General features: G+C 40.1%; 2 protein-coding genes across 3 annotated transcripts; both read left to right on the top strand.

The window, feature by feature from the left end:
• trpa1b (transient receptor potential cation channel, subfamily A, member 1b) lies at positions 1–18,952 on the top strand. 2 transcript variants are annotated; one of them, XM_071485318.1, is made up of 29 exons: positions 1–107; positions 1,805–1,943; positions 2,136–2,291; positions 2,735–2,897; positions 3,127–3,302; positions 4,090–4,197; positions 4,400–4,508; positions 5,092–5,237; positions 6,075–6,211; positions 7,432–7,480; positions 8,797–8,896; positions 9,003–9,103; positions 9,584–9,759; positions 12,076–12,240; positions 12,420–12,534; positions 12,764–12,930; positions 13,384–13,474; positions 13,607–13,666; positions 13,811–13,903; positions 14,998–15,068; positions 15,204–15,360; positions 15,506–15,595; positions 15,820–15,989; positions 16,074–16,203; positions 16,595–16,777; positions 16,959–17,027; positions 17,469–17,570; positions 17,683–17,801; positions 18,201–18,952. In XM_071485318.1, the coding sequence occupies exons 3-29, from the start codon at positions 2,196–2,198 to the stop codon at positions 18,412–18,414; spliced, it is 3,357 nt and encodes a 1,118-aa protein (XP_071341419.1). In that variant the 5' UTR covers positions 1–107; positions 1,805–1,943; positions 2,136–2,195; the 3' UTR covers positions 18,415–18,952. The 2 variants fall into 2 exon arrangements, with proteins under 2 accessions (XP_071341419.1, XP_071341420.1); XM_071485319.1 differs by lacking the exon at positions 1,805–1,943 and having other exon boundaries at positions 17–107.
• Positions 18,953–21,798: 2,846 nt separating this feature from the next.
• Positions 21,799–23,565, top strand: LOC139625714 (musculin). The gene is made up of 2 exons (XM_071485903.1): positions 21,799–22,507; positions 22,687–23,565. The coding sequence occupies exons 1-2, from the start codon at positions 22,085–22,087 to the stop codon at positions 22,765–22,767; spliced, it is 504 nt and encodes a 167-aa protein (XP_071342004.1). The 5' UTR covers positions 21,799–22,084; the 3' UTR covers positions 22,768–23,565.
• The last annotated feature ends 4,145 nt before the right edge of the window (positions 23,566–27,710 follow it).

Here is a 27,710-nt window from a genome sequence, read left to right as displayed (position 1 = left end):
GAGACAGACTGGAAAACAGCTCGCTCCCCACACTATTTAAAGCCCTATTCCAGTGGTGAGAAGAACATCCTGTTTGCTCAGCTCAACAGCAGCAACACACAAATACAGTAAGTACATGTCTTCAACTTTATCTTTAGAGTTTCTACTTTACTGCATATTTATGCAGTATTAACAGTGGAGCTAATTAAAAATATTAGGGATAGTTTTGATGCTGACAGATCTTTTCATTGTGGATTATATATTCTGTTTCAATTTTCAGCTTGATGTTTGATTTGAGTGTGAGTTACATCCAACAAGTGTGCAGACTGAGATGAGCAACAAACTTCCTCATTAAATATGTACTTTATTAATTTGAGTTCATCACTTATTCATCAATTCTATACCTCAAGTTTTATATTTATCTTGGTTTTTATGTTCCATTATCATAAATATGAGCTTAATCTAACAGTCAGCTGTGCTACACTGAAAATTGACCTAAGTTATTTTGCTGCAAAAATCTTTTCTTAATTAAGAATCTGTCTGTTATTTAACTCTGACTGGCCATTGCAAGTATTCCAAGGTAATTAAGTTTTTCAAATATACTATTCCAGCAAAGATGTATCCCATATATAATCATACCACTGTATACTGTTTAATATAAAGCTATAAAATGCCTTGGATGTAAGGATGTCCCTCATTAATGCAATTTTATTTTCTACTTGATTTATCTTCTACTGTTAGGAAAATGTGTTTACCAGTGTCCATTAGTGCACTTCCTGCACACTTGGCTTCTGCAAACAGATTAGTGGCAGGCTCAATTACAAAAACCAATGACACTTATTTACCTCTGATGCTTGGAAATGAATGGGAGGATGCAGACATACAGTGGGTCATTATCAAAGTCACAAAAATGACAAGAAAATAAGGCCACAATGTTCACTTATATAATATATAATATGAAGTTCTATTTGGACTCTAAAAGATGTGAAATAAGGCATAGATCACTGGTCACACAACAAAGGCTTGAATATATTTTACAGTGTTGTCATTTCTTAAGTGCAAGTCTGATCCAAGTATTAGAAGTACTTAAATATTGATGGATCATAATGCAATTCTTCTCTCATTGTGGAAATGTTTTGCAATATCTTTTAACAAAAAAGAACTATATTATATTGTATTTCAGAGTCTTCTTCAGCAGAATTGCTACATTTTTAACAACAGTCTACATACTGTATATGTGGACTTACCACATATCTGGTGCAAACAAGGTAATGAAGTCACTGGAAGACTGTAGGTTATAGTAAGAGCTACACTTTGGTGTGTGGTTCTTTTTCTTCATTTAGCCGACTGGTCAAAACAATCCACTACTAATCTGTAGAGCAGCCTGAAGAGAAGTGAATCAAACTGATTGATTCTTGGAGTTAATGATGGATCTTTTATATAGAGTGAGGCATTGTGCTCACCTTAAAGGGGCCAGTGAAGTCCTGTTTGGAACCTCCATCCAGGTGAACTGACCCATGAAATGTTGCTTAAATGTTTGAACATAATTGTGCAGAAATGTACAATTAATTTACATAATTTCCTCAAAATTACTCCTGTCCACAAAAGATTAAGATTTTTGATGCTGCTTTTTCCTGAGAAACAACTTCAATCAGTCACAGTATACACCAAAGGAAAGCTGCTGCATAAGGTCAGGGGGATTTCCAATGAGAATTCTCCATTGTAAATTGCCTACCAAAATGTCATTTGCCGTTTGGCCTTTTGATGTGACTGAAGGGCCTCATACAATACAGTTACAAGGTCTTTCTCACTCTTGCTCACCCAGGATCACACAAGGACACCTGGGACTGATTCAAACAAGCAGCCCCCCCCCCCCCACCTCCCAGCTGTGAAGAACATAATTGCTTTCTTCAGCCGAAGAGCATCAACCCCCAAACACTCGACGGATCTGAATGCCCTTCTGGGTAAAGACAAAGTCATCTGTGCCCATATCCCCTCATGGCAAGAGGATCTGGCTTAAGGCGTGATCTGTCCTCTCCGTCACATAACACTATGTTTCTCCAGCTTGTAAAGCGGGCTTTATGTGCTCAGTCATATGACTTGATTGAAACCATGGTGGATTTCATACAGCTATGTGTGTTTGTGGTTATGTCTAGATATGTGCCATTGCCGTCACTCTTCATGAGGGCTTGTCGCTGCTGAGAGTCTGCTAAGTGATGAACTTCAGCCGGGAGGTGGCCCGACAGACCAGCTGTTATACATATGTGATAGAAGATGAAGATCCAGCCCTGGCAAGCCTAAATGTATTCGAGGTGATGCTAACACCAAACTCTATGTAAAAACAAACAAATAATTACACAAAAAATGTATGTATGATGATGATTTCTTTCCTTTACAACTATTTACACTATAAGGGGTGTTTATGTAACACCTCATCTAATCCCAACCCTGTGTAACCTTAAAGAAAGTCACTATGAAGAGCAGAATAGAGATCTGACGACAGCTCTAGTATTGTATAATAATGTTACATGAGTTAGAGTATTAAATTCAAATTGAAATTTAGATTAGAATGGTCAGTGACCTGAAAAAGATCTGTTGTATCATATTTCAACTATCACAGCAGAAACCGCACAAGGGTGAGTGTTACTCTCACTATTGTATAATCTGTGGTGAAATCAGACATGAAAAAAATTGAAGTCTACATGGATAGACTTTCTCTCTTCTCTCCCCTGTTGTATTCTATATTGCCATCTAGTTGAGCGAGAGGGGTGACCCAGCTCTCCTGGAGAACCTGGTGAGGAAGAGCCCAGAGGTCCTGGGTGAGAAAGATGAATGTGGAGCCAGTCCCCTTCATCATGCCGCCGCAGGGGGCCACGTCACCCTCATCCAATTCATCAGCACTGTCGTAGACTCACAGGGTAAGCATACCTCAGCCATCGATCACAGGATGCACTCCAGCACAGCCAGAATATGTGTAATGTTAATCACCATAATTCTGTCTCTAAGTTAGTGTATGGAACCGTGTCTTTGATTTTTATGTATTATATTTCTAGAGTAGCTGGCAGAACATGCATCTTATGTATTTGCATGTGTGTGTGTGCGTGTGTGTGTGTGTATGTATTTGCATGTGTTCTCATGTTCTCTTAGAGCTGAACAGCTGTGATGAGCAGGGAAATGTGCCTCTACACTGGGCAGTGGAGAATAACAATGCAGAGGGCTGCAGGGCTCTTATGGACCTGGGGGCCAACCCCAACATCCTCAACACAGCCCTCCTGTCCCCTCTGCACCTGGCTGTCAACCGCGGACACAACAGCCTGGTGGAGGTGAGCAGCCGCAAAGTGCCCAGCTGAAATAACAATTCATATGAAGTGTGTTTCTTCTTTCCTGGATTTACTCATTGAAAGCAAGATCGTTTAAGAGGTGGTAGTATTATTTGAGCCCTAGTCACACACCTCAAACACTTGTCAATATTTTAAGATAAGTAAACATACACAGTACACTTACACAGCTTAATGCATAGGCATTTGTGACACAGAAGTACTTTTTTGCTGATTACATGATAACAGCAGTGAAAACGACCAATCGTATCCTACATTTTTATTTTATTTCACATTCACATTTTACATTTGAGAGATTTATTATATATAAACACATCAAGTAGTGTTTTTGTCATTTTATGTTTACAATAAACGTGATAATTTTTTCACCGCTAACTTTCTCTAACTGCGGTTCAGTCGCTCTGAAACACCCATAATGCCAAACAATAGGCCAATGTAGTGTTACATTTCCTCATCACAACTACATATTTAGGAGAAAGACGGTAGGTTTAAAATCTTCATATTATCAGCTCTCATCTTTTATATGAAATGAACTTGTCACTCTGTGCAGCCACTGCATTCTAAAGTCATCTGGCAACTGTTTACATATCTGACAAAACCTGACTCAACGGGCAGGTCTACATAGAAAGACCTTGTTATGTCATCCTCACAGCATTTGGCTGCTGTCCACAAACTGACGCAGTTGCAGTAAGGATGCAAGGTAAAGGATGCAGGTATATAGGCAGCAGAGTTGAAGGCCTGTCAGAACGGTTTTTCTCTCTGCCCCCTGCAGCTGCTGGTGTCTTACAGTGCCACAGACTGTAATCTGCAGGGAGACCTTGGAAACACCCCGGTGATATTGGCTTCCTCTATCAATAACTGTGAGGCTCTCAACATTTTGGTACGTACAAACTTTTCATACTTATGCATCTCTTCAGTCGTAGTGTGTACCTGCACCAACCTGTAAGGGTTAACAGTCCATCAGTGCAGAACAGATTATGTTGCCTTGCTTTAAACTGACGGCCAGCCCACTGCAGCTTTGTCTCTGACAAAGCATTGTCTCTGTTTGTCTTCCTCTCAATACACTCTCCAATCTGTCAAAGACAAAGCATGGAGCGCGCCTCTGCCAGCAGAACAAGCTCGGCCATTTTCCCATCCATGCAGCTGCCTTCGCGGGTGCAAAGAAAGCCATGGAAGTGATCCTGAAGGCCGGTATGACGAAAGGAATGATCTATCATCAAAAATTGAAAGTGCTGACAATAATGAAAAAGTTTTCACAAGGCCAAACAGCACATTAAGCTGATAGATAACAAGAGAGTTCACCTCAACCCCCAGAGACATTTTGTAGAAAAATGCTCATGCTACTTTGTCCATATGCCAGATGCCACAGACTGACAGTGTGTTTATCCACAGTGGGAGGTCTGCTTAGTAAATCTTGTGTTGTTGGAAAAAGGTTTAGTCAGAGCACAAAATATTTATGATATTTCCGTGATTACTCAGCAAGAAAACTAATGGGTTCTAGTGCTGTTTGGGAATTTAAACAGACAGCCCACCATGAATGGACACTATTACTGATTACTTCATGTCACTAAAAAAGCAAAAAACCTACATATTAAGGTCAAAGAAGGAAAGTATAAGATGGGGGACCCTGCAATTCAAATTCCCTTTATTGGTTGTCAGCAATAAGAGCAAATAAGCTTAAATCAACAAACAATAACTGAGAAATCTTCATTATGAACCTTACATGAATTCAGTATATTATTCACAAGTAAGACAGTTTATTTATTCTCTGCAGGAGAGGAGTTAGGCCACTCAGTCTTAGGCCACATCAACTATTTAGACAAGTCCAGGAGCAGTCCCCTCCATCTGGCTGTTCGTGGCGGGAACATCGAAGCCATCTGCCTCTGCATTGCTACTGGGGCCAAAATTGACCAGCAACAGGTACTGACAGCACAAAACAACAAATAATTGTACATGTTAAGTCTCAGTGTTGGCTTACATTTGCATCAATCTGAACTTCTCACAAACCTTCAAAATGACTGTCAAGAAGGGAACATATTAATTTGGTTGTCAAAGCACTGGCTGTTTTTCATACCACTCCATACCAGCCTCTGCATCACATAGTTGTAAAAACATCTGCACCCGGGAGCAACAGATTACAAATGTTGCTATGCACCTTTTATCTGTTCATCCCATGCTTTGTCAGATTTGCATTGTTTTTAAATCTCGATCTCATTTGCCTACACCTGTAAAGCATTACCCTGGCAGAGGGTACCAGTGTTTATACTGTTAGAGCATGTCAGTCTTATCACGCCCATCTGGAAGTGATCCTTATGCCTAGCCCTGGGCTAGTGGCCAGAGCTACAGCAGGAATAGTGAGTGCAGTAATAGCATCGGTTGGCTAAATTGATACAAATTACCTCCATTTACACTGTAGAGCTGAGTGGAGCGATCACTAGTCTCCTCCTGCCAGTCCCGGTTATCTCATTAAAGGCTTGTGTTACAGCCCCCAATGTTCAGCCAGCAAGTCTGGGAGATACTTTGCTAATGTTACACTTGGGAAGTGTTCCTGTGAGAGCCTGTGTGCATACTAATTCCTGTGTGTGTGTGTGTGTGTGTGTGTGTGTGTGTGTGTGTGTGTGTGTGTGTTTATGTTTTGCTCTGTCTAACACAGTATGTCAGTGTATCTTTGTATGAAGCAGACACAAACATGTTCAAAGAGCTTGTGAATATTTATAATTCATTACTCATAATGTGTTCACGTTTGTTTCTGTTCAGAATGACAGGTCCACACCGCTTCACTTGGCCTGCACCCAGGGTGCTACTGAGGTTGTCAAACTGATGCTCTCCTCCTTTGACCGAGTGGAGGACATCATCAACCTGACTGACGGGGCGTGTCAGACCCCTCTACACAGGTGGGCTGAACCCATCCCTCCACTCTGATACCGGGAGTAGTTTGTCCATCATACTTATGGCAGTCCACACTTACACCTGAACTTCGAGCTTATCATTTAGGACTCAAAGGAATATTGTCACATGTTAGGAAACATTCTTTTTTTTTTTTTTAACTGATTTTTTATTTAACATTTAGGAAACATTCTTATTTGCTTTCTTTTCGAGAGTTAGATCAGAACCATTGTTGTTATGTGTTGGACTGCAGCACAACTTTGGCACATAATCACCTGTAAAACCACACATTTTTGATTTTTTTAGGTTTTTATGGATTAAACAAATTTGTTAATTATTGAGCTTATAGAGACATTCATGGGCAGACGTTGTTACCTTTGGGCAGAGCCAGGCTAGCTGTTTCCCCCTGGTTCCAGTCTTTATGCTAAGCTAAGCTAACCAGCTTCTGGCTGTAGCGTATGTTGTTTGTACAGATATGACAGTGATGTCGACCTTTTCAATTACTTCTTGACAAGACACCAAACAAGCATATCTCTCAAAATGTAGAACCATTACTTTATCTTCACAACATCAAGTGTTAAACTGTTTGGTACCACTGCATTTACTGTATGTAGATGTATCAAACTTGTGGTTGCTGTCTCAACTGCTTGCTGATCTCGTGTAAGGATGAATCCACCTGCACAATATCAGCACTATAACGCTGTGACAAACAAGAGGAACATCGACATAAAAACCATGGGCACAGCTATCAGAATAATGAGCTTTAATTGGGGACAATAAGAATGATAATAAAGAGCTGCTTCCCACATTGATTTTGTCTGAAAACTGTTTGTGTTGGCACAAGCAGCAGCAGAAAATTGGGGGGGGGGGGGGGGGGGGGGTTTTGGGCAGCAATGCTCCCTTCTTTGCCCAGACATAGCATCATCTGTGGCTTGCAGATTTCAGTCGTGGAAATCATCTTTCCTCTACTTAAGTCTCTGTTGATGCAGAATGTGACCACAATACCAGGAAGTATAGTTATTAAAGTGCGTCACTGAAGTGGACCATTACTATCCTGGAGATAAAAGATGTAACCACAAAGGGAAATCTGGTTGTTATATCACACTTTGACAAAGCAGAATTAGAATTCTATCGTCCTCATCTGACATCCGACAGCATTAGTAAGACCTTGACTCACAAAGTTGTGTGTTGTGTGGCCAGTTTACAACAACTGTGTTTACTTTTCCAGGGCTACAATATTTGACCACACAGAGCTGGCAGAGTACCTAATTTCTTTGGTAAATACGGCACACACACACACACCCAAATACACACAAACACACCCTACAGCTGTTATGCACAGGACAATCCCAACTTCAATATTAAAAGGCTGTGTTATTAATCTTGCATCAGAGACAGAAAAATTGCAGTTTTCTGTAGTAAATACTACAACTGTGCACATTGAATACACAGTTTTGCATCAGTGCTGACGACTTTCTTCTCTGCTCCTTATTCATTTAGTGGTCTGCTCATTCTGCCTCTTTACTATGTATGTTCTCACCACTGGACAATGTTTGCCATTTCAAACACACCTCTTTGCTCAATAAAGGTTAATAGTGGTACCTGTTGCTTGTAGACCATCTGCCACTCTCTATAAACCTCTTAAACAGAACCGTGTTGCTAGGAAAAAAAAACTGTGGTCTAAGTTTATTTCCTGTTAACTCATACTGTTAGAAAACACTTCAACAGAGAACTTATACATGAAGTGTGTTTGTTATGGAAACTCTGAAAGGTTCCACAGAGAGTGAGATCACCTGGCACCAAAAACCAGCCAATAGCAGAAGCTTAATTCAGAATCATCTCTTTACCACTGGATCCACCAAGGTTTCGGGCTTGGTGAATTACTCATATATGTCACTTTACGGGAAATATGTTAAAATATTTATATATACTCATTTACAATGATAAGAGTGGATTTATACTTTGAAATTGTTAGGCATTGTAGGTCCTTCATTTCAGACAGAAGTAGATAAAAGCAGCTTCCAATTTCTAGTCTGGTCTTAGGTTGAAATGGCAACTATTGCTGGCAGATTTGATCAGCTCAAGCTAAGTACCTAATTAAGCTAATGTTAAATGTTAATCAAGGTTGACTTTTTTCCACCTAACTCAATTCAGAAAGAGAATCCTGTGAAAATGGTCTCCAATATGCACTGAATGACCGCATAGCTTACATAAAACTGTGAGGCTAAAACTGCGTGTCCCAGACAAAAGGTCAGCCTCCTTCATTCATGTAAATGAAATAAAGAAATAGAATTGTTTTTGTATTGCTGGGAAGAGCTATTCTGTTCTATTATCATAAGTATGACAAGGATAAAAAAGATTCAACAGTTATTTTGTTCAACCTCTGTTTATATCTAAGGTCCATTTAATTTCATTATGAGTACACTACATGTCTGACATTATGCAGTACAGAATTTAATATAATCATTAATTTAAATTAGTTTTCTCTTTAGTTAATTTTCTCATTTGTTTGCAACACGGACAGCGATGTGTGTTGAAATGAATGTGGTAATTAATGAGTTAATGTTAAGGCTTTAGTACCCTCTCTACTCAGGGTGCAGATCTAAACAGCATTGATTGTAAGGGGAACTCTCCTTTGCTGCTGGCTACGAGCTGTGGAGCATGGAGAACTGTGTCTCTGCTACTGTCAAAAGGTGAGCCACAGTGTTGTATTTCACCGCAAGAAATGCTCATGTAATTTGTAAGGCTGCCTAATACTGCAGGCTGTGCACACTCATGCATATGTTTATATAATTTTAGGGGCAAATGTGAATGTGAACGACAGAAGCGGTTGTAACTTCCTTCACCTGGCCATTCTGCAGCCCAAGGGCCTGAAGAATCTCCCAGAAGAAGTACTACAGGTACTGTCAATCACTTTAGTCTGTTTGTAGCTTAGCATCTGCACTGCATTATGCTGCTTAGACAAAGATTTCATGAAGAGATTGGAATCTAATTACTATACTATTCTTAATCAATTTGCCTTGAGCCTCAGCTGCATGTATTCAAGGCCAGCTGATGAGTTTCATTACACTCTCACTAAGCCAGATGATAGTCCTTTAAAACATTGTAAGCTTTACCTTAAGCTAGAATAATGTCACAGCCTTCAAAATGAGCTCTCTGTATTTAAGTACAAATATTATTACACTGCATTATTATCTAAATAGTGTCAGTAAATGTATGTGGGTGTGATGGTTGAATATATCTGTAGCCATGGTAAAAGCCATGTAATATGCAACTACTGCATGATGCCACATAGTCAAGTAACTTTTGCATTTGTGAATTATTCAATACACGTGTTACTGTAAAATATACATTATATTGTATGATGTGTTTAACTTTAGCATAGCAATGTGAAGGCTTTGCTGAGCTGTGAGGATAATGAGGGATGCACCCCACTACACTACGCTTGCAGACTGGGCATCCACGACTCAGTGAAGAACATGCTGGGCCTCTCGGGACAAGTCGGCCTCGCATGCAAGTCCAAGGACAAGAAGTCTGCCTTGCACTTTGCTGCTCAGTGAGTTTGATTGGTCCCCGAGGGCACAACATTCCATACCACTGAAATAAACAATACTGGTTTGACCGGATTTGCGCTCAAAGTTGCTTAAACTTTGCAAATTTGATCAAAGAAGTACCTGCAATGTCACTGCTGCTGACACTGACCAGTGTGGGATGCAGTGTATATGCTGTTCTGTATCAACAGATAGTTTCCAACACAAATAGACACACACGAAAAACTCTTAACACACATTCCATCCTTTCCTGCTCAGTATATGACTATAAAGGTTGTGATGGAAAAAAACCCAAAAAGAACAAAAGGCTAAAAAGAATAATAGACAGTCAATTACATGGTTTGTTTCTTAGGTAACAGACAGGGGGCAGCCAGATCTTACTGAATTGTGACTTTCTTTCCTTCAGAGAGAACTTTATTCTTTCCAGATGAAAGCTACTGGTTAATTCACTTAGGAACTTCAGAATGTCAATCTTAATTTTTTTGGTATAATCAGATCATAGGAGAGAAGTTGCTGCTGCGCTCTTTTTTTAATGGAATCTGAAGTTTCCAGTGCAATTAAGACAGGATCAGGTTAAATGTGGATATTGAGACTCTTAGAGAATATTTGAACAACTTTGTGTCCAGTATCTCTCAATCCTGGGCCAGGGTTGCTCTTTCCTATGCAAGCATTAATTCTCTATCCCATCAGGGATCTACATCCCCGGCTCATTTTCCCATGCAGTTTTGATTGCTGTCATAGAGGTGGTATAGAGCTGTTGTAATGAATCGTAAAAATGTGACATCTTTCCGTCAAGACTCACATTGTGGAGAAGGCATCTATCTAGAGCTGAGGGTGAAACACTTTCAGCAGAAGGTAAGTGGGTGAACACATAGCTTCTGATTTGCAGAAATCTGAAAAATGTACTCTTAGGGAGTTCATACCTTTCTTCTGACTGAGCAAACAAGGTGAAAGTTCCATTCAGGTAAAGGTCACTACCCAAGTTTCTCAACTGTAAGAATCCGTTATCAACCTAGGAATTGTGGAAAGGAAGGATTATAGGCACGAGGACAGACAGCAGCCTGTTCCTGAAATGTTCTTTAATTTCCATCCAGATTCTGACCAAGCTTTGTATAATGACACTTCCACTGTAAACAGATTAATCCAAAGCCACAGGAGACAGGATCACTGCACCCAAACTATACAGATGGCCTTGCTCCCACGCCAGCTGCAGTCAATGAGGGTGTTCAGCTGAGTTATCTAACCACCTTGAAATTATTTCGTTATTAATCAGCCGTTTCTGATTCACACCCACTCCAGTGTATCCCGATGTATCCTACTGTATGGCTCTTCAATCCATCACTTTCTACATTACAGTGTCTCACAATTTGATTTTGAAAATAGCTCTTATTTGGAAAAAATACAGTTTAACATGCAGACATTGTTCTTCTAGTTATTCTGTAACAAGTGTTGTGTATTGATCAATGATATCACAAGAGTACACAGTAAAACATTAATCAAAAATGGCTCTAAAAAAGACTTTGACTTATGATCTTCTGAAAGCCAAGACCTATCTCTGTAATTGAACAATAGCGATCAGATGAAAAATGAACAACGTAACTGCGTTTAAAACTGTTACCTCACTGATCTGCTGCTTTAATCCTGTGAGAAATGTCTGCACTCAAAAGCTCTCCTCCTGTTTTTGAAAATTAATTGCCGTAGCACACCTATTACACAGTGACCTAAAGCAATTGTCACAAGAATAGAATTCAATTAGCGAGGCACATGTGAAGAAATGTTACTAATAGTGTGAAACGAGCGGACAATCAATATTATTGTTATTGATTCTTTTTTTTAGCATGCACACCCATTTCATTAGAGCTAGAGGGCAAATGAAGGCCATGCTATGATATCATACTTTAACTCATGTAGACACCTCATTCTCTATCTCCACCTGCCCCACCGCACCGACACAAAGTGCTGCTGACCGTCTTAAAAGGCTGGGAGACGAAGCGAGATCATGGTGCAAGCGAATGTGTCACTTCTGTTTATCTCTTCTCGCAGCTTGCAGCACACTTAGTCACTAACACTCCTCAAAATGTTTTACCTATATTTTACCTACAGGTTCAAGCCCTGTAACAGCAATCTTAAGGGTCTTTAAGCCAAGTGCTAACTCTCTAAGAGGATGTGTACTGTAACTGTAACTGCCCACCGTCCTCTGGCTTTGCTTTGTTGTGGGCCTCGAACAAGAAGCTTTTCCATTTCAGAGATGAACAGATCATAACATTGAAAAAAGGTTCTTCAGCAACCTAATTCTTCTCCTTGTCCCTCTTCTCTTTAAGGTACGGGCGCATTAACACATGTCACCGATTACTAGAGTCCATCACAGACTCGCGTTTGTTAAATGAAGGTGATGAGCGAGGCCTGACACCACTTCATTTGGCTTCGAGAGGGGGGCACACCAAGGTGGTACAGCTGCTGCTGCGCAAAGGAGCTCTCTTTCACAGGTAAATCCAAACGTTTAGAGCAAACAAAAAAAAAAAAACCCCACTACAAGTACACTACCGTACATCCAAAACCATGGTGCACTATACGATTATCTCTGTACTGTTTCTCTATACTACCTGCAGTACTTGCAGTTTGCAGGATTTAAGTCTGTATTCAATTCTCAATGTCTGGCTTGCAGTGATTATAAGGGCTGGACCAGTCTGCACCATGCTGCATCTGAGGGATACACACAAACTATGGACATTCTGTTGTCAGCCAATCCCAAGTTACTGGATAAAACAGATGAGGATGGGGTATGAATTATCATTTCAAAAAGTTGCACTTTATCCAATAATTCCTTTTACAGCAATTCTGAGTGTAGTTTTTTTATGCAGTTCATGAATAGTTACGTTAACAAGGAAAAATGTTCAGCTGTTTTCCGTACTCCAGGGCACTAATAACTACAAGTAACACTGAATAATACAGACATCACTGTTCTATAATAAATGCAGAGCACTGTCTCCTGTTATGTATTGATGCCAGAACACTGCGCTCCACATCGCCTCAAAAGAGGGACATGTGGCTGCGGTCAGGCTCATGCTGGCTCGGGGAGCAGAGCTCCTCCTAAACAAGAACGACACTTCATTTCTCCATGAAGCTCTGCAGAATGGGAGAAAAGATGTGGTCAATGCTGTAATTGACAGTGACAGGTACGTTATTGAGTCTATTCTGGAGAGGAGAAATAGAGTAAAAAGCCCAGTCTGAAACAACTTTTATACAACATGTATTTATGTGGTGCATTTGTAAACAGTGTGTTTAAGTGTCCTGTGAAATCCAAGTCTTGTAAACTTGTCAACTTTTAGATAAAAACATGCCTGTCATTTTTTTTTTTTTAAATAGTCTGATGGGTTTTTCATTGTTTATTTCATTAAAGAAGTAATCTTTCAATGAATTAGAAAAATCCAAAATCACCATATCTGGAGTTACATGGTATCATGGTTTTAAATTTTACTATTTTACTATGTGTAGTGGTTTAATGTGACCATCACAGTAGTAGTAATGTGGCGAAGTAATGTGGATTGCTGCCTGAATTTCTTTTAAAAAACTCATTTCTACAGGTGTTGTAGTGGTTTTCAGATTTCTTTGTGTGTCTCTTCTTCCAGATGTGCTGAGGCTTTGAGACTGTTCACCCCTGGCGGAAGTCAGCGAAGCCCCATTCTGGACATGATTGAGTTTCTGCCTGAGACCTACAAGGTTTGCCACTGGCAAAGAAAAAAACATTCATATAATACATCTTTGTGCACAGTTGTCATCAGAACATATCTCTTTCAATACTTTCCTGTTGTATACACTTTGTACTGGACACTCTGCGTTTTTCTTCAACAGCACCTATTGGACCGCTGTGTTAGGGAGTCCGATGATGACCACAACAGTCCTGACTACCACGTAATTCAGTCAATCAAAACATCACAACACTCTAAAACACATCTGCAGTATATATATATATATATATATATATATATATACACATAGTATATAATGCACTGTATCTGCCAGCCAAAGAAATTGACAGTTCTTTATGTTGTGTAGATTGAATATAATTTCAGATGGCTCCAAGCTCCCCTTACGGCGAAGAAGTTAACTGACAAGATCGTGACGTATCAGCCACTACCTGCACTCAATGTAAGAAACTTTTTTCTGGAATATAAATGTGGTGCAGCAGAATGCAAATAATCTGCTACTCCCTGATTACCATGACGATAACCATGGGCTCAGGATTGGCCTATTCATCTATAACGGACAGTGGTCACACTTTTCTCTGTCTACTTTTTTCTGTGACAGTCATAACTACATTGCCAAGATTTGTTGCTTCTTCATTTCGCTACTACTACTGCTTCACTTCATCCTCAGATTCTCACTCCTCTGGCTGTTTTGGATAGTAACAACAAGGTTATAAATGTTATAGCGGGGTAGCAATCTCTTGTGTGGAAGATGGAGCAGTTAATGTTGGCAACCAAATGTGCTGCGTAGTTTGGTGACCCCCAAGGAGTGACCAAGTGGGAATAAGCCGTGAGGTCAAGTTGCTGCTCACCATTATGTGTGTACATGTTTATTGACGAGCTGCTAAATGCTGTATGTGTGTCTCCCATTATGGTTGGTCACCCAGTTCAACACCACTTAGAATGCACTGCTGTTGACTGTCAGCAGTGGACGCATCAGGGGGACAGTTCATGGGAAGAGGAGGCATGGCCTCCGTGTCACCTCATCATTTACTGAGCACCATGTGTGACAGGCAGTGTTGTTTTCTTCCAGTTGAAAAGAGGCAGCTGGAAGTAAGAGATGTAAAGATGTTAGCAATGTTACCACTTAATGAATCCACCAACAGTCCAAAAGCAACTCATATGTGTAAAGTCATATGTGAATTTGTGAATGTGGGAATGCTTTTTTTTTAAATTTCACAGTTAGTTGAATTCTAGGTTCAATCTGCATGCAACTTTCAATCTTTCTTTAATCTTGGCCATCCCCACAGCACCATTTTGACAGTGGGTCAGTATTATTTGATATTCTTGAAAGAAACAATCTCATCTTCCTTCAAATGTTAGAAATACTTCATTGCACGGTTCTGCCTGCTGAGGTAACCCCACATTATTCCCGTGGAGATCAATAATATGCACATACTTTTAAATCTTATGGGCTTTAGCTGTCAGGCTGTTCTTTCCTGCTTGTAGAAAATGTGCCAGTAACACTGGGCTATTTTTCTCTTACTCCTTCCGCAGGCGATGGTGCAGTACAACCGCATTGAGCTCCTCAACCACCCTGTCTGCAAAAAGTACCTGGCAATGAAATGGTGTGTGTTCAGTGTGATTTAACCACTGAGATTTATCACTTTTATTCTGATATGTTGATATAAATGCATGAAGTACTCCAAAATACCAATGCATTATTTACTTTGATTGACAGTCTTATAATGCCTCCTTTGCAGGGTTGCATATGGGAGCACAGCTCATGTGCTCAACATGTTTTTGTACCTGTTGGGCCTGTTGCCACTGACTCACCTGATAGTGGCTCTGAGGCCCACTATGAACATCACTGACACAGGCGAGCACATAATTGAAATGGTGCCCATATCTTTCACGGAGGTACGAATGACAGTGTTGGTCAGAATTATAGCAGGAGCTCTGCGTTAGCATATGTGGAAGTAATGTTTAAATAATTCATGTGTCAATATAGTGAAGTGATGCGGTTTCTCTAGATGAAGTAAATCTCAATTTTGTCATTTCACAGCAAAGTCTGTTCCTGTCCTTCTGCATGGTGATGGTCTTGGTCATGAACTTGTATTGCATAGCGAAGGAATTGGTGCAGATATCGCAGCAGGTATTGTTGAACAAGTGTCACTACCTCACATAAAGCATGTGCTCATAAATCTGTGTGGACACAGTGGTGATCAGGTGTGATCGACTAGTGCCCTCTGATTTAGATTTGCAGGATAACTGGATGATATACAGTTAAAATGTTGTGCATGATTGTTAAAATGAAATCCTGTGCTCGCTGTACTGTTTTGTATTTTTACTGATTTTTCTTTTCTTGTTACTTAAAAGCGCTGGAATTACTTCAAGGATTATTCCAACCAGTGTGACTGGTTTTCAGCTATCTCCTCTCTTCTGTTCATCATCCCTGTCATGCTCAATGTAGAGGGTTCTTTACACTGGCAAGCAGGGGCAATGGCAGTTTTAAACTCCTGGGTTGCATTTCTCCTTTATCTCCAGAGGTAGCATTCACACTGACACCTATTTCAGTACAATTTGTTTGCCATGCTGCAAAAGCCAGTAACTGGTATCTCCAATTTCTTCAGGTTTGAGGGTGTTGGCATCTATGTTGTGATGTTTGGAGAGATCCTGAAGACTCTGGTCCGTATTGTAATGCTGTTCATGTACCTGATGTTAGCATTCGGATTGGCGTTCCATGCTTTGATGCTCAACCAGGTAGGAGAAGAAAGCAATGATAGCGTAAGACTAAAATCCTTAAAACAACTCAATTGTTATTAATATATCCCTATTCTGCTATCTGGCCTTATTGTAGTATTTATAATCTGTTGTCTCATTTTATGTTGTTTTGTCTGTAACATTTTTTTGCTGCCATCTTTTCCAAACTCAATGTGATTCACTAAAGTGATAGAATGAGTAAGCTAAAACAGATTTTACACAGGTGGATAAAAGGCCATTTGGTTATTAACAATAAAAGGCTTTATCCACTGTTAGCATGTTAGCATGCATTAAGTAATGTTTTTTTGCTCAAACAAATAACTGGATGAATGTAAAAGTGTTACGGTATTTAACCTTGATAAATACATTTGACTTTCTGTTTCCCCTTTAGAAAGAGTTTGACAGTGTGCCACTCTCAGTGATGCAGACCTTTGTGATGATGGTCGGGGAACTAAACTACCAGAATAACTTCCTGGATGCTTATCTGAGCGATAAGCTTCCTTTTGGTTTTCTGACTTACTTCATTTTTGTGCACTTTGTCCTGCTCATGCCAATCCTGCTGGTGAACCTGATGGTAAGCATGTCCTTAGAGTCCCCACATGTACAATAGTTCTACAGTTATAAATTTGTTTGTATAAGGGAAATCAGTTTCAACTCCCTGATGCCATTTTCATTTCCTCCCAGGAATCTACTTTCATATAAATGCTATATTTCATTTATAAGATGAGTCTTATTTGTCTCTGGCTGTGTTGCAGATTGGTTTAGCAGTTGGAGACATTGCTGAAGTACAAAGAAATGCTGCCCTTAAAAGAATAGCCATGCAGGTATGTATGGAACCAGCTTGTGTGTGCCTAGACTTGTGTGTACTTTTTAAATATATGTTTCCTTTGCAAAACTGGCTCTCCATGATGGACATACAACCAAACAAGAAAGAAGAATCTAAAACACAATCACAATAGATGATGGTGTTTTGTTCTTGAGGCCTTTTTATACATTGACTTGGTGCACAGATAGTATGGTGCAAGATGAGATAATTTAAGGCATCTGTTCAAAATATGCAGGAAAACCCTGCATATATACAGCTTTATGACTATTTTAGATTTTAATACAAATACAACCTGTATGTTCAAGGCAACATTAGGAAAAAGTGGCTTTACTTTAGAACTTTCATTTGGCTTGAGATTGAAGAACTTTCAGATCCAACAGGAAGACAATTTCTCTCCTAAATCTCACATATGATTGAAGATCTCACTTGTTGACCCCAGATTGACCTCCACACCGCTCTGGAAGATAAGCTGCCTTATTGGTTTATGAAGCGAGTTGACAAACCCTCCATAACCATCTACCCCAACCGCAGGTGCTCCAGGGTATGCTCAATATGCTAAAAACATATACTGTTCACCATAGCATATTTGTCTTTGTAACTTATGTCAGTAAGATATATGCCCGTTATTAACCTGACACCATTTTTTTTAACAGCACTATTTAAGGCAGTTAATCTCAGGTTCTGAGGAAGCAAATGAAGTCTGGAGTCATCTGCAGGCCAAATCACAGAACTGCACCATGATAGAGACTGAGCTCGTAAAGCAGAAGTCCAGGTAAAGCTCTTACTGGTGGACATGGTGATCATATGAGTCTGCACTCTAATACACAGAGTCATAAAAGTAAGCAGAATTACCCTTGATATTATATACAATTACCATAAAGTATCTAACTGAAAATGGTTTATGATTTCATGCATAGTGCACACTAAACTGTGTGGAAAGTCAAAGTGGGAAAAAACATTTTAATAGTAGTTTTTGATGCAGGAGCAGCCCCTAGTGGATAGGAAGAAATAAAGGCTGTGACCATGTCAAAGAAAGATGCGACTCACTGTGTCCCTTCCTATAATAAGTTCATGGGACCACTCTGGAGCATCATCCTCAAAAAGCTTGATTATAAATCTTCTCCAGTGAAGCTCTACCACTGAGCAAATCAACTGATGTTTTCCTCTCCAGGATGAAAGAAATGTCGAGCCTGCTGGAGAAGCAGCACAGCCTCCTGAAGCTCATCATCCAGAAGATGGAGATCACCTCAGAGGCCGACGAGTACGACGGCCCCGTGAACCTCAGAGGCAACATGTGGCAGAGTGTGAGCCGGGCTAAACCAAGGAGACACGGTGTGTCTCAGTGGGTCCCACTCATGAAGGCCATCGAGGCCAAAAGAAAATGAAAAGGATGAGATGAACAGCACATCTACACATGGCAACAATTATATGATTTTACAAAGTGAAAAATCACTACATTTTACAGGTATATGTAATCATTGCATTATTATATGACTACTGCACAACATAGCCGTTGTGTTTTTGATTTGTGTAAAGCTTAAATGTATCAACTGTTTACATACAGTATATTCAAGCAGTTCATTTCAATTAAGTGCAATTAACTGAGTATCTATTGTGTGGTTTTAAAGTATTAAAGGTTGACGATTGAATACTGTTGCACATGGAATTAAAACCTATATTAGTAGTGGTATTACTGTAAAGTGTTGTTGGTTGTTGTTGGTTGGCATATTTCTTGTTCAGTATGGCCTGTGACCCACTGATAAATAAATATAATTTTGTGATCTGTTGCCTTACATCTTCTACGCACAAAGACAGTGTTTCTTGTATTGTGTCTTTCTGTGAAATACTGTGTGTGCTCCTTTGTCCATCAAATATAACATGTCACTGCTCCTTCCACCTTATCATTAAACATGTAAAACAGTGCAGGAATGTGTGCTTTTTACAGTTTCGTCCATAAAACAGAGGTGGTATATTAGCTTTCATCAGATTTCACATTGGTTTTTGAGACACACTTGCAATACAGACAAAATGTAAAGCTGCAGATCAAAAGAAACCCCCTATGTGTGGATGAGTTCCTGTGGCACGGTATTTGCCAGATTTCTATAAAAAAAAAAAAAAAGAAATACATCTCACAAAGACTCTCATTTTCTCAAAAGAGACACTGCCGCTCAGATTTGAGATGTCTGAACTTTCAAATTAAGATTTAAATATAATGTTTATGATTTCAGTTTGGTGCTTTGCAGGAACTTTCCTTGCAGCTAGAAGAGTGATGTGTACTGCATGTTTAGTGATGGGAATTATTTCAAAACTTTTTATTTCACTGAAAGACTAAAAAAGAAAATGATACGAACTGGTTGTATATTTATTTGCACTCTTTAGCAAATATTCACTTGTAGTACTCACTGCATCCTGAATTTAGTTAACATTAACTAGTGGTGTCTTATAGGCCATGCAGACTGGTCACAGTTGTTTGCCTAACACAACATTAATACTAATAATTAAAAAAAACTTTAACAACATCACAATGGTTGATGAATTGTTGCCCCTGATTTGTGCACTGCTCTCTACTGCTCTCTTCTCTGGCATCACACACCAGCTTATTGCTGCTTATTACGAGCTGCTTCAGTAGTGATCATGGGAATCATAAGACATTTGGAAGAGAAACAGAGAGAGGCCTCTGACATCATGAGCCTGCACCTGTCCCTCTGCTTCTCTCGCGTAGGGCCCCAGTAGAGGTCATGACCCCTGAAAGGCTCTGCTGATAGACAAACGCCCGCTCTCCCTTCAAGTCAAGTTTCAAGTGATATTTATTACTGTTGGCCCTGAATTTAATTATTCCCAGGGCAAATACAATAACCATGTAACCATCAATTACACTGATGTTTGGGACAACATTTTTTTGCTTTTACTTGAGGAGCTACATCTATGGAATGACTAATGAGCAGGGTGTTTTATGTCAACCTGCCTCTACTTGACAGTGAATGAAGCGGCAGGTTGAAATATGTGTCACCTACCCAGTACCCTTTCATGTTATATATAAAAAAAGACAGTTTATCAACTGAGGAGTAAATCCGACAGCAAAATCCCTTAGCTTGCACCTTCAAGTGTGTCCGTCAGGCTGTTCACCTCGCTGACTGATGCAGTGACGGGGGGGATGAGATGGCAGCCTGCCTGAGGCTCTGACTGTCTTACCAGCAGAAGTGGAACTCAATATCTCAACCTCGTGACATGTCCAAGGCTAAGTTAAGGGGATCCCTCAGAGGTCCAGCTGATGTTGGGCTTTGTGAAAACTGCGTGGAAGAGCAGGATTGTGGGAAGTATGGGAATGTGTCCTTGGATTAAGGAGCATTCTTGGTCTATTGGAGAGAGGGAAATCTGAGCAGAGGAAAACCACGCAGCGTTACAAAACCTCAGTGAAATGCATTTGACCCTGAAAAAGGGAATTGGAACATCATCACTATAAAGTTAACATCTAAACTTAACTAAAACTTAACATCTAAATTCAACAATAGCTTGATAAAGGGAGATTCAAGCTAGTGTGCTGCTTTAAATTATACACCACCCTGGGAACTGCTGGAGTACAGTACAGCATTCAGGCCAGTGCAGAGTACAGTAATTCCTCCCTCTAGTGACCCTGGCATGGCCAACTACCAAAAAATCAAGCATGCATCTCAGCTGCAGTTAGGTAATCCTTGGCAGAGTTGTTCTATTGTCATAAAAAAATCTAAATTTCACACATATTATATGCAGTAATAGCTAACAGGGACCTGGGATTTTCTGGGAATATCTTCAGAAAGTTGAGGAGGGATTCGTGTGAGAGCTAGAACACAGAACTTTCGATTTTTGAATCTGCTGTGAAATGTACCCACTGCATTTTACTTTGTGATGTTTACAGATCTGACAGACTACAATCGGTGCATTTGGTGTGGCACATACAGTCCTTCTTCCTCTGAAACTTTCCGGGCAGTATGGTATTGTATGCAAACACATTTTGCAATCCTGCAGCTTCTCAGCCTCAGCCTCTTCTTCTCTTTAGCTTTTGATCTTGATCCACTGTAAAATCTGTCTCCTCTCTGTAGCTTAATGCTCTCAGAAAAGTTTGGAGAACACAAAAGAAATGCACAGTAACAGAAAAAAACAAAACAAAACAAAAACAAAACGAAAATGAAATACTATGGGAATGAAGATGGTGCCTCCTCTCCTTTGCCACACCCTTCTCATGCCAACACTCCAGATGTCATGGGAACCGATAACAGCTGGGGCTGGTGCACTCAGGCTGCGTGTGAAAGGCTGCTCCATCTGCAGAAACCCAATCCCTCTGTGAAACCAGCAAAGGATTAGACACTTTTGATAAGGTCCTCATGACATTTCTATTACCAAAGCACATCTGTGGGACCGACAAACCTGGGAAATGTTTACATTATATGTGCATTTTCAAAATGTTGCAATGGGTTGTGTGTATTATTATCAGGAAACTTACAGCCACCTGTAATGCAACCTTAGAGGGATTTTCTCTGTTTGGTATAATCAATCCTCATACATCATTTTGCAATTCCATTACGCCCCCATTATATTAACCAATAAGAATAATAATCAATTAGTTTAAAGCTCTTGATGTAATTATCAAGGTCCAGATGAGCAAGTTAACTCTTTAACAGTTTACACAAGGAAACAGAGTTGTGGTCTTACTGAGGTCATGGTGGCTTGGAGAAAAAAGGGGAGGAGAAATGTTCCAAAGAAACTGTACAGATGCCAAGTCCAGGACACTTAAATTAGAGGGGTAGCTGAACAAGGAGGCATGTTTGACTTTTAGAGAGAGCAGCAATTTTCAGACTTGCCCTCATGCAGTTGGTATTGTAGTCCTGTCAAGTAGTGACATCTAAGGGCTTCAGGCTGAAAGAAGTTGCTGCTTCACCAAATGGGAATACTTTAAAAGGTCTGATAAAAGCTTTCGAATTTTGCTAAAATCATATCACGCTGAGAATCTAGTTTCTCAGCCGCTGCTGTGCCCAGAGTGCTACTCCTGTCCGCCTCCAAGGCACAGGTGGAGCAGCCATGTCCACTGGCTCTGCAGCAAGCGATGCTGAGGACTATGAGACATGTTACAGAAGGACTGCAAACCCTTTGGACAGGACCACGCGGAAAATCACCTGCTATGATCCCAGCCCATACTCGGATGAGGAGCTGGAAGACGAAGGTGCGGACGAGAGGATCAAGCAGGAGCGCAGACTCTCCAGGGCGCACCAGAAGGACGCACGGCAGTCGCAGAGAAACGCGGCCAACGCCAGGGAGAGGGCGCGGATGAGAGTGCTGAGCAAAGCTTTCTCCAGACTAAAAACCAGCCTGCCCTGGGTACCAGCGGACACCAAACTGTCCAAGCTGGACACGCTTCGACTCGCCTCTAGCTACATCTCTCACCTGAGGCAGCTTCTGCAGGACGACCGATTTGAGAACAGCTTTGCGCATCCAGTCGGTCTGGTATGAAGATGCAACTTGTTTACTTAGTTGGTTTAGGATTTTGGCAAACATGTAGATTATAACATGTAAAAATAAAGTGATATTTTAAAGAAACAGACTGCTGTAACTCAGGGTGATTGTGGACAGATGTGTGGGATGTGTCTCTTTACTGATGAACCTGTTGTCTTCTGCTTCAACAGACCTGGCCCTTCATGATGACAGGGCGATCAGAGGAGCAAGATATCTCAACCACTGTAAGACTTTGTGGAGCCACAGCATAGGGACCAGCTCTAGTCCTTCTACTAGAACCCTGAAGACAGTCAGGACCCTCCTCTCCCGTTCTCATCTTTGAAAAATGGTTTGCATCTGTGGCCCCATGTCCCAAACAATGAACTTACAACTATATTTTGATGTGTGCATGTTTTGCTGAAGTCAATATGATGGCATGTTTACAATGAGTGTAACCGTTTGTCTTCATTTATATTTGATTTTATAGTTGTGGATTTGGGTTTTACAAACTCCAGCACTTGTCACAGCGACTGTTGATGATTTGACAGTGTATCATTAAACATCATGGTTGATCACAAAACCTTATTGATGTACAGTGGTTTTCCAAGTCCACCCATGTGTGTCATACAACAGCAGTCTGTTCTGTATTCTTATCTGTATATTCAGGCATTAGATGCAGTTAAGTCTGTTTTGCTACTTAGACTTGAATATATCAGAACATCATAAGGCCCACATGTACAGCAGGATGAGTCTTTAACTGAGATCTATTTATTGTGTTTGTCATATGTTTGTGCTTTCAAATGTTTGCATTTCAGATAAAAGTTTGGTAACATTGGTTGTCTTTTTTTCTCTCCTGGTATTAAATTTAAGATCATTACTACTCCACTGATTTAGCAGCATGTCATTGTGTGTTAACTTCATGCATGAATTAGACTGTCAAAGTCACAGAACACAGGTTGTCATGTGATTTGAAATGGGCAGTAAGCAGCTCCATGAACCTTGATGGTTTAAAAGAGAATGAGACCACTAACTGCAGCATTCATATGCTGTAAAAAGCCAATAAAAAAAAATCAAATTTGATTTGTGTCATTTTTGCATGTAACCGAACATTTTGGACAGATGACAGTTTTATTCCTTTTATTCTATATTGCATCATATATTTTTGGACAGCTATATATATTAAGTTTTCCTTGCTCTGATCTATTGCAGATGATGCTGTGCCTTTGCCATAAACAAACAAGAAACTACTGTTTCCAACACATAGGGTATCATGATATTTAAATATGTAGTCATTTAAATGTGTTTTAATTCAACGAGACAAAACATTTTAATAGGTAGAAAAAAAAGTAATAAACCTTGATTAAAATCGGGTGCATCTACATTTAGAGATGCAAGGAAATTACTCCATAATAAACTGGTCAAAAGTTCAGGGAGAAGCTGAGATTGACTTAGGCAGACCATCCCCCTTATCACATACACACCCAAACTTGCACAATCACACAAACATTTGCACATAGCCAACACTGAGAGAGTGGCTGGCAGTGATCTCTTGATCTGGGACTGCTTTTATTCAGTTAAACCCCCAAAATGATGTGAGTACAGATGGATGGAGATCCAGGCCCAGGCTGTCTGATGAGACAGACAAACAAAGTGCTTTAAATGAAAAAAGACAAAGCAAGGAGAGGAAGAGTTTTCATCAGGTTCATGTAGAGTTGCAGCTGTTGGCGCGTTGGTGAGTTTCCCAGAACTCTGAAGCTCTCTCCTGGGATCAAACCAGCCACTCTGCTGGACCCGGACAGCTAATGAGCTACCGTCTCGCGCTCAGTCTGCTTCCTTTCTCGTGCCATCCACTTTAAATGTGGCACCCAGGGAAAACTACTCCTAAATGTCCAATGTGCAACTTGACTGCTCCAAAAGTGAGGAGCCATTAATCAAAACATGTCATGTCAACAAAATGATGGTGTTTGGGGCTGGCTTTCCTGCACTGAGCTGATCTCAGTTCTCTGGGAGTGAAGCTCATTTTACACAAATAAAACAACAAGTACTTTGTGCCAATTTGTGCCAATGCTGACTGGACCAACAAATACACTATACTGTTAAAGATGACACAGTGCTGCTGCAGCAAGTTTCCTTTAAGCTCATGTAGCTAGTGATGTTACATGAGTGGCATCTAGTGGTGAGGGATGTGAACACAGAGCAGCAAACCCACAGTTCCCCTCATGTTCAACTGAGGAGAGCAACCACACAACCTTAACATAATGTGCTACACTTTGTGTCTCTTCCTCTTAATGTTGAAATGGACGCTTTGCAGAGTGGATATCAAGTGCTACCCTTGAATGGAGAAATTAAAGATCAATTTAATGTTATGGTAAATATCAACTTCTTTTATTAGTGAATTACATTTACGGGCCGTATCTGTGCTGTACTTACTGTATATAAGCAAATCACTATCATTGTTTATGGTGCTTAGCAGAGTGTTAAGCCTATAACACAAAGTAACTGTCCTGAAATTATTGTAATGATCATTTTTATTATAATTTTGCTTTAAACAAAGATTAAAAAAAAATTGGCATATTATTTGAAATGACACAAAAATTTCTCTCTGTGTCACATTTTCTTGATACTAGTGCTGCAAATTTCAAACTACATTGGAAAACCAATGGGGTGATTCTACACAACTGACAAAGCAAAGGTTTAAATAATGAAGTAATGATGGCTGAAAAATGCTTCACTTGCAGGGTCCTGGTGTTGTGCATGCTAGGTCACTCTCACAATGTCATGAATTACAGGCACACTTGAATAGTTATCATTATCATTATTCCATTATTGTTTTTATAACAGCATTGTCTGTGTTTTCCTTTTAGAATAGCTGTTGAAAAGGCGTATAGATTTTATTTTTGAATTGTTCAGAGTATCTTGTTTTTCAAGAACCATGAATGCTCATGTCCAGCAGAGGTCACCATATCTTCACAATGGACAATGATTAACATGGTTTCAACAAAGTGAGGTACTTAGTGCTTTCCTAACATTAGAAGGTGTATTTGGATCTGGGAAACCTTAGCATTTAAATGAACCTGAATACTTATTCAGCAACAAATAGATGAGTATTTAAATGATTATCCAACAAGATGTGTGCTTTTCACAGGGAAATATTGACCTCTTAAATTATCGTTATTCTTTTTTCACCTATTTTTTTAATCAGCATTTTCAGACATTAAATGAATTCAGCCTTAACACTTTGCTTTGATATAAAATTGCATCGTCAGCCATCAGAGCTCAGCAAAATCTGACTTTTTCTCTGTGCAAGTGAAACATTTTTTCATTTGTGCAAGAATTTCCATGAACAGGAAGGAACTATAGGTCCAAAGCCAACATCAGGGGTTCAGCGAGACTGCCTTTGTAGCCGACCCAAAAGCACTAACTTTTGGCCTTACACACTGCAAGAACCGAGCTTGGACCCTTTGAGCTTCCCAAACCCACTTTCAGCATGTTTGTTATTCAATATCCAGTCACTCAATACCACTAATGAGAAAAGGGATATGTAAATCCCAAACTATTTCAATCATGTTTGCTTAATGTATACACTTCCTCATGGGGAGATTAGTTCCTCTCCTGTGTCCAGGCTTTGTTTAGAAATTACATTCTTTTCCAGGTATGAAAATGTTGACTCTTGAACCTGGACCTGTCATCCTACAACAGACATTTAAGGTTAGAGATGGGCTATTGCTTTTCTAAAAATTGTTGTAATTATGATTATCCCAATGAGATAGAAGTGCAACATGGATATGGATGTTGTTTGTTGATAACCAACTCTAATCAGACTTACTTGGTGAACTCAGTGGAACATCTCCAAGAATGTGTCCATGAACTCAGTTTGAGGAAACCTGCAACAGAGCCAAAGCTGGACTTAGGTTGGAAGAAGCAGTGGGAGAAAATGTTTGTTTTTCTGAAGGTCACTAAATGAAACTTGCACCTTTGTATGTGTGTGCAAGTACGTCTGTGTATGCATTTATAGGCCTACACTCTTTTTTTCAAGCAGCATATATAGAATCTGTAAATGTTACATTTACTGAAATATGAATATTTGAACATTTAGCTGCTAGTGGAAAAGCGATATGTTTTTTGTTCTATTGATATAATCCCTATTCTCATTCATACTATATATTAAATTATGTGATTTTAGCATATGTAAAGCATAAGGCCAGTTGCTTTATATGAAAAAAATCAAGACTCAGGACTGTGTATGTGGGACTGATTCAAACTCCAGTCTCCATATTTGAAGTAATGATGGGACATGTCACCCTGTGCAATGGTTTCATACAACAATAAAGCTCTATGGCACACAGGAAGCTTTAGCTACACAGATTTTTTGACGTAAGAAAAACATCAAATATTGTTAGGCTTGTCCATTACAATGTAAAGGACAATGTAAACCTCCAAGTCAGGTGTAAAAAAAAAAAAAAGATGATATTGGTGATTTGTGTTCGAAAGTGGAATCCGTGCCCTCTGGTGTGTACGTGTGAATGAGAGAAAGACAGAGGCAGAGAGACGGAGATCTGTCTTGTGTGCGAGACTTCCTGTTACTCTGTGGAGATGACACACTCTTCTGTTAGATAGGTGATTGGGTTACAGTGCGGGACTGGCAGCCTCCTCTCAGGAGAGAATGGAGGCTCTTTGTGGCAGGATGAACTGGACACTCTGAGAGGGAAGGTCGAGCCAAACAGAGACAGGGAGTAGAAGAAGACGGGAGGGAAGATGCATAAATTGGTGTGGAGGGGTAAGGAGGGCGCAACTTGATGGGGAGGGTTGACAAAACAATATCTCCTCTAGCCCCCCCGACCGTCCCTCGACCTCATCCTCCATTGTCTCCCTAACTGGATGGGGGGTGAATATCAACTCTGCATTGCTGTTTGTTGGCAGGGCCAGTCGCTGAGCTGCCTGGGTGGTGTCCTGGCTCCAGCGTTGCTGCCAGTGAGAGCCCAGGAGAAACAGATATTTGAGTTTGCTCTCAGGCCTTTTTACGAGGACTAGGCGGTGCCCCCTGGCCTATTATCTTGTTCTCGCCTTTCTGTCTCTCTCACAAAGACATTTACTTTCAACGGGCTTGTTTTACGTACACAGTGACTGCATATTTCCCTTTTGTCTCTGAGTTTCTGCAAATGTAGCGTCTGCATGGTGGTGTGCTCTTGCAGGTATGCAAACACAGAAATTTTAT

Source organism: Trachinotus anak, unplaced genomic scaffold, assembly GCF_046630095.1.
Source record: "Trachinotus anak isolate AG129_WGS33_773 ecotype Australia unplaced genomic scaffold, CSIRO_AGI_Tana_v1 ptg000009l, whole genome shotgun sequence".
In the NCBI taxonomy this organism is placed as follows: Eukaryota; Metazoa; Chordata; class Actinopteri; order Carangiformes; family Carangidae; genus Trachinotus; species Trachinotus anak.
The sequence above is the reverse complement of the archived record's forward strand: the minus strand, read 5'-3'. Positions and strand labels throughout refer to the sequence as shown.

Bases quoted from the DNA above. Each gene is read 5' to 3' on its own strand.
- trpa1b (XM_071485318.1), top strand. From the start codon at position 2,196: ATGAACTTCAGCCGGGAGGTGGCCCGACAGACCAGCTGTTATACATAT. The intron at 8,897-9,002 runs GTGAGCCACAGT...ATATAATTTTAG, and splicing joins GTCTCTGCTACTGTCAAAAG to GGGCAAATGTGAATGTGAAC. The intron at 16,778-16,958 runs GTAAGCATGTCC...GCTGTGTTGCAG, and splicing joins TCCTGCTGGTGAACCTGATG to ATTGGTTTAGCAGTTGGAGA.
- LOC139625714 (XM_071485903.1), top strand. From the start codon at position 22,085: ATGTCCACTGGCTCTGCAGCAAGCGATGCTGAGGACTATGAGACATGT. The intron at 22,508-22,686 runs GTATGAAGATGC...CTGCTTCAACAG, and splicing joins TTGCGCATCCAGTCGGTCTG to ACCTGGCCCTTCATGATGAC.